The 7,607-nt window shown below is 31.1% G+C and overlaps 1 protein-coding gene across 1 annotated transcript; it reads left to right on the top strand.

Annotated features, from left to right (window-relative positions):
- The first annotated feature begins 387 nt into the window (after positions 1-387).
- On the top strand, positions 388-6,692 carry LOC129988183 (DNA topoisomerase 2-alpha-like). The gene has a single exon (XM_056096337.1). The coding sequence runs from the start codon at positions 442-444 to the stop codon at positions 5,122-5,124; it is 4,683 nt and encodes a 1,560-aa protein (XP_055952312.1). The 5' UTR covers positions 388-441; the 3' UTR covers positions 5,125-6,692.
- Positions 6,693-7,607: the final 915 nt, after the last annotated feature.

Below are 7,607 nucleotides of genomic sequence, written 5' to 3'. Positions count from 1 at the left end.
ATAAAATTTTATAATTTAAATTATAAATTTTATATATAATATCAAATATAAATTTTTAATTTAATTTTTTAAATATTTATTTATGACTCTTAATAGCTTCTTGAATGATTCAAGACTTTTGACTGATATTTTGTTTCACAATCCTTCTCTGAAGAATTATTGAAAGCGTTTAATTGAATAAATGCTGATGATTCAGAATTTTATATTTGTATCTCTAATGAAAGAAAGAATAAAATTTAAAACATGTTCATCACAGTACACAAAATTGATTTGATTGCCAATAATGGTTTTATTTGCTTTTTCCGGTTTATTTGTATTTACCAAACGAATTTGAACTGAACTGACCGTTAAAATATTTGTTTTGTTTGAAAAGCCGCCATTCTTTGTCAGAATTCGAATCGACTAGTAGCAGTGTGGTACCGGCATATTCGAATTGTGAACATGGCGAATTCCATTGAAATGGATGGTGACTGGGAAATTGATGATATTGCTGTAAAGGCTCCAAAAGGGAATAAAAAACTGTCCGTCGAGAGGATTTATCAGAAAAAAACTCAATTGGAGCATATATTGCTCCGACCTGATACTTACATCGGATCAGTCGAACCCGTTACTCAAACTATGTGGGTTTACGACGAAGGTGTTGGATTAGTAAATAGAGAAGTTACATATGTTCCTGGTCTGTATAAAATATTTGATGAAATTTTAGTGAATGCTGCTGATAATAAGCAAAGGGATAAAAACATGGATATGATAAAAATCGAAATTAACCCTGAAAAAAATAAAATCTGTATTTGGAATAACGGTCGAGGTATTCCAGTTGTGGAACACAAAGATGAAAAAATGTTTGTGCCATCCTTAATATTTGGACATTTGCTAACTTCTTCCAATTATAATGATGATGAACGGAAAGTGACTGGTGGTAGGAACGGTTATGGAGCGAAACTGTGTAATATTTTCAGTACCAAATTCACAGTTGAAACAGCATCCAAAGATTATCACAAACAGTTTAAACAAACTTGGAAGGATAATATGACTAAAGCAGAAGAACCAAAGATTCAGTCATTTAGTGGCTCTGATTTCACATGCATTACATTTTATCCAGACTTAACTAAATTTAAAATGACAGTTTTGGATAAGGATATTGTTGCTATAATGACACGTCGTGCATATGACATTGCTGGTTGTGCTCGTGGTGTAAAAGTTATTCTGAATGATAAGCGGCTACCTGTAAAGAGTTTCAAAGATTACATTGGACTTTATTTAACTGATAAAACAGATGAAAATGGTGATCCATTAAAAATAGTTCATGAAGTTGCAAATGAACGATGGGAAATAGCGGTTACTATGAGTAGCAGTGGCTATCAACATGTGAGTTTCGTAAACAGTATTGCTACCACTAAAGGTGGACGGCATGTTGATTATATTACTGACCAGTTAACATCTAAAATTGTGGAAGTGATAAAAAAGAAAAACAAGGGTGGTAAAGATGTTAAACCTTTTCAAATTAAAAGTCATTTATGGGTATTTGTAAACTGCCTTATAGAAAATCCAACATTTGATTCTCAAACTAAAGAAAATATGACATTGCAAGTAAAAAATTTTGGTTCTAAATGTCAGTTATCTGAAAAGTTCGTCAATCAAGCTATGAAATGTGGTGTTGTTGAATCTATCATGTCTTGGATAAGATTTAAAGCACAGACTGAACTTGAGAAAAAGTGTAGTGGGAAAAAACATACCAAACTAAGAGGTATTCCGAAACTGGAAGATGCCAATGATGCTGGTACAAAGAATTCTATTGACTGTACTTTGATTTTAACTGAGGGAGATTCAGCTAAATCTTTAGCTGTATCTGGACTAGGAGTTGTAGGCAGAGACAAATATGGAGTGTTTCCTTTAAAAGGTAAGATTTTAAATGTTCGAGAAGCTTCTCACAAACAAATTTTGGAGAATGCTGAAATAAATAATATAATCAAAATCATGGGATTGCAGTATAAGAAGAAATATGAATCTGTAGATGATTTAAAAACATTAAGATATGGCCGATTGATGATTATGACAGATCAGGATCAAGATGGTTCTCACATAAAAGGTCTGTTAATTAATTTCATCCACCATAACTGGCCAAGTTTATTGCGGTTACCATTTCTTGAAGAGTTTATCACTCCTATTGTCAAAGCCACAAAAGGAAAAGAAGAGAAATGTTTTTACAGTCTTCCAGAGTTTGAAGAATGGAAGGCTGAAACTCCAAACTGGAATAAGTACAAAGTAAAGTACTACAAAGGTTTGGGTACCAGCACGTCAAAAGAAGCTAAGGAATACTTTTCAGATATGAAACGACATCGTATTCGATTCCACTATTCTGGTACTGAAGATGATAATGCCATTCAATTGGCATTTAGCAAAAAGATGGTAGATATGCGTAAAGAATGGCTGACAAATGGCATGGAAGAAAGGAAACGCAGGAGAGAGTTAGGTTTACCTGAGCTGTATTTGTATGACAAAAATACTACTGCAGTAACTTACAATGATTTTGTTAACAAAGAATTGATTCTGTTTAGCAACATGGATAATGAACGATCCATTCCATCGGCTGTTGATGGTTTCAAACCAGGTCAACGTAAAGTTCTCTTTACTTGTTTGAAGAGGAATGATAAGCGAGAAGTCAAAGTTGCACAATTAGTAGGGTCAGTTGCTGAACAATCTGCCTACCATCATGGCGAACAAGCACTGGCTGGAACAATTATCGGTTTAGCTCAAGACTTTGTTGGCAGCAACAATATCAATGTTTTGCTGCCTGTAGGACAGTTTGGTACTCGTCTACAAGGTGGCAAAGATGCTGCAAGTCCGAGATACATTTTCACTATGTTGAGCCCAGTTACAAGACATCTTTTCTCAAGCTTTGATTCACCTCTTCTGAATCATTTGTATGATGATAATTTAAAGATTGAACCTGAATATTACGTCCCTATTATTCCTATGGTTCTTGTAAATGGAGCTGAAGGTATTGGTACTGGTTGGAGTACCAAAGTACCAAACTACAATCCTAGAGATCTTGTGAAAAATATTTATCGCCTACTTGATGGTGAAGAGCCTTTACCAATGAATCCTTGGTATAAGAATTTTAGAGGTCAGATTGATCGCTTAGATGATCAACATTTCCTAGTAAGTGGAGAAATTGCCATACTGGAAGATAATAAAATTGAAATCACTGAGCTGCCGATACGAACTTGGACCCAAGCATACAAAGAAAATGTCTTGGAGCCAATGGTTCATGGAACAGAAAAGACACCAGCTTTTATTACAGACTACAAAGAATACCATACTGATACTACTGTTAGATTTGTTGTTAAAATGACTCCAGAGAAATTTCAATTGGCTCGAAATCAGGGATTCCATAAAACCTTCAAACTGCAAACTTCTATATCCTTATCTAGTATGGTGTTATTTGATCATCTGGGTGCTTTACGTAAATATGAAAATCCAGAGCACATTTTGAAGGAATTTTATGAAGTCCGTTTTGTTTTATATGAAAAAAGAAAAAATTATATGGTTGGTGCATTAGAAGCAGAATCCTTGAAACTAAAGAATCAAGCAAGGTTTATTGTAGAGAAATGTGATAATAAAATCACAATAGAAAATCGTAGGAAAGCAGAGATGATTAAACTCCTGCAGGATCGTGGATATGATTCTGATCCTTTGAAAGCATGGAAAGAATCTCAGAAGACTGAGGAGGAGGAAAAGGTAGATGAGGAATCAGATACTGAAAAAGAAGAACGTACTTCTGGTCCAGACTATGATTATTTATTGGGCATGACCTTATGGAATTTAACTCGAGAAAAAAAGGATGAATTATTAAAGAAGCGAGATGAGAAAATTAAAGAGTTAAATGATTTAAAATCTAAATCACCTTCTGATCTCTGGAGGAATGACCTGAAAGTATTCATAGAGGAGCTGGATAAATTTGAAAAAGAACAGAAGGATGATGAATCTGGTCAAACAACAAAATTAAAGAAAAAGACAACTGGAAAGAAGAAAGCCTCTGATGAAGATAAGCCCTCACCATTTGGAGAAAGAGTGGATCCAACAATTGATGAAGAGTACAAAAAGAAATGGGAGAAGAAGCCTACTGTTCCTGGTGAAGCCAAAAAAGGTCGTAAAAAGAAACTACCTGATATCAAGGAAGAAGATGGGGATGACCCTAAGGAAGTATCTCTGTCAGATAGATTAAATGTTCTACCAGATAAAAAAGAAAAGGGCAAGGGTGCTAAAAGTGGTATGAAGCAGACTACTTTAAATTTCAAATCTATTGGAGAAAAGAAGAAAGGTGCTGCCAAAAGTCCCAAAAAGAATAAAAGAAACCCCTGGTCTGATTCTGAATCAAATGATGACATTTCAGATTTATCTGACATGGAGGATCTGCCCGATGATTACATTCCTCCTGAAAAAAGAGAAATGGCACCTCGACGAGCTGCTGTAAAGAAAAAGTATAATTTTGATAGTGATGAAAGGAATAGTAATAGTGACAGTGAAAGCAGAGAACCATCACCTGTACCAGCATCTACCAATAACAGAAATCAGGATGAAAAGAAACTCAATGGTAATGTTTCTTCTGATATGTCTGATGGTGAAAGCAATCCATCTGCAGCCTCGAATTCTAAGGGACAATCCAATAATGACTTATTTGATTCATTATTAGGTGATAAAGGTTCAGAAAAACCTACTGTTCAAAACAATGTTCACTCTAACAGTGATTCTGATTCTGAATTTAAAATAGAGGTAGAGAAACCTGCACCTAAAGTTGCTCCCAAAAAACGAGCTAGGAAAGTTAGTGATGGGAGTTCAGATGATGACTTTAAGCCAAAAGCAAAGAAAGAAGCTCCGGCAAAGGCAAAGAAGCCAGCAGCTCCTAGAAAGAAAGCTGTCCCCAAGGAAGGTGGTGGTGCTGCTGCTAAGAAGCCTAGCAAACCAAAGGCAAAACCTAAGAAAAAATCAGGTTCTGATGATGAATTTGCATTATCTGATAATGATGCTCCTACATCGCAAACTGCACGTCAACCTCGTACTGGAAGAACAAAAGCACCTACAAAATTTACTTTTGATTCAGATTCTGATGATGATTTTTAGTTTCATCGTATGTAATAAGGGAAAAGTTTGACTGCAGCTGCTAAAGAAAGTGCACAACTGACCTAAGCAAGAGTGAATGTGAAAATCTTCACATTTTAATAGAATTAATTTTGTTTTTGTTCAGCTTCATTACTTGTAATTTTCTCTCTGATTCATTTCATTTTATTACCATGCATCTCATTGCTACTGTAATTTACTAGGCATTTAGAGTACTGAGAATCATTTTGAATCTGTAGATTGTTGACTTAAGTACTGCTGAAAACTGGCTTCTTTTGCTTCATATAAATGCCCAAACATTATATGTTTTGCTCATATATTACATTTATTTTAAAAATTTAGCTTTTACTTTTATTATTACTTTTTAAATAATTATTTTGATTATTGAAGAATATGTAAACTTCAAGCACATAAGAATAAATAAGTGTTTGAAAAGTGTATTTTAAGAGGGAATGGCTTTATAAGCTAATTTTGAAATAGCATTTTATCTATATTTCTCCTTTTGTATGCATTTTAATTCATTCAGAAATTTGAATTGTATTTAATAATATAGTTTTCAGCTACCAATTCCAGTATTAAATGACTAAATTGTATAAATAATTACTAAAGTAATAATTTTTGCAAAATAATAATAATAATTCAACTCGAGTTGAATGACTGCAATTATAAGAAATAAGTGTCTACCAGAAAGTGCCGAGTTTAGGAAATATCTTTATGCTGTTGCCCTAAAGATCTATTTCTGTAGTAACTGCATTAAAAAGAAAATTAATAATGCATTTGCTATGAATCCAGTTTTTAGAGAAATTGGAAGCTTTGAACCTTAAGTGCATTAATAAAATGTGATATAAAATAAACAGATATTTATAATATATTTTAAATAAATATTTTTAAACTTTTGGGAAAATTAAATTTAATTTGTAATTTAAATAAAATTTAGGGTTAATTAAATAACAGTCTTGCTGCAATATGTCAAACATTCACATTTAGTAGGAAATCTTCTTTACAATGACTTTTACAGGTCTGCTTTATATTGAAAAAATACATTTTAAGAAGAGAAGAAAATTTTGGTGATTTCTTATTAAACAATTCTTTTGCTGTTAAAAAATATTTTATTTTTTTTAAATGAATATTTAACTGTACATTAAGTAATCTTTTATTTGCATTCTTTAAAAATTATCCAAAATAGTTAATGCTGAAAGTAATTTGAATTGTTGAGACATGATCATTTTTATTTTTTACATTTATGTATTGAAATGTTGTTTGAGCTTTCTATAATTGACCTTATGTTCATTTTTGAATTTACTTTTATATATTGAAATTGTATATTTTTAAAGTGTCTTCCAGTTAAAAAAAATTACATTTTCAATATTCCTTTTTTAATAATTATTGCCATATTTTTGGTTGCAAATGGCAAATTATAACCCGATTTATTTAATATGAGTAGTAACATTCGAGAGTTCAAATGTGTATTAATGACTTGTACAATGTTAAGCTCTGTATCAAATTTGTATTTGTCTTCCCATTATTGTAAACAATGAATCTTTATGCCATCTAGATACAAGCTCTTTTTTTTTTTTTTTTTTTTTTTTTTTTTCCCTCAAGCATTCAGTGTATAATTTTGAAAAATTAACACTCAAATTACTGAAAACATTCTGTTTTTTCAATAGAATTAATGATTCTTAAAACTGCTTTTTATTCTATCAGTTATTATAAATTGTCCATATTTGATGTATTAGATAGGCTTATTAGAATATGAAAGCTAAATATACTAACATCCTCTGATTTTTAATTTAAATGGAAGAATAATTTTATAAATATTAATATTTTAAAAAGGTTATTTTTTTTTTCTTTTGTTATCTGTTGGTAAATTATTCTTTGTATAACTAAAAAGGTTCTTGTATTTTGTATATTTTTCATATTACTTTGATTTCAAGTCATGTATAAAAAAACTTAAGTGTCTTTGAACTATTTTTTAAAATATTTCAAGCTGTGAATGTTTTTGTAAGTCTAGAAGGACCTTTACATTTTCGAAAGAAGTATTCAGGCATATGACTACAAATAGATATTTTGTAGTTATCACTAAACTATTATTTTTTTAAATGTTGTGCTAGTTGTAAGTCATATATTGTAATTTTTATGAAAACATCTTGGAAAAATAATATGGAAGTATTATCTGTCATTCATATCATAAATATTTTTAATGTCATTGAGAAATTATTTGCAGTTGAATGGTGACTGTAAGTTAATTCAAATTAAAGATTTTAAAACTGATTACATCTTGTTCATTTTCTTATACATAGCAGTCATTTATTACATATTCATTAATTAGCAAATATTTCTTTTCATTTGACATTTTGGATACTCATTTTCTAAATCAAAAATTTAAATTTGCTGCTATAAAGTGGAAATTATTCAATTTAATAATTTTAACTAAAATTAAATATTGCGAGTTGACAATATGTAATTTATAGCATTATTTCCTAAAA

The sequence above is a fragment of the Argiope bruennichi genome, chromosome 10 (genome assembly GCF_947563725.1).
Source record: "Argiope bruennichi chromosome 10, qqArgBrue1.1, whole genome shotgun sequence".
In the NCBI taxonomy this organism is placed as follows: Eukaryota; Metazoa; Arthropoda; class Arachnida; order Araneae; family Araneidae; genus Argiope; species Argiope bruennichi.
The sequence above is the reverse complement of the archived record's forward strand: the minus strand, read 5'-3'. Positions and strand labels throughout refer to the sequence as shown.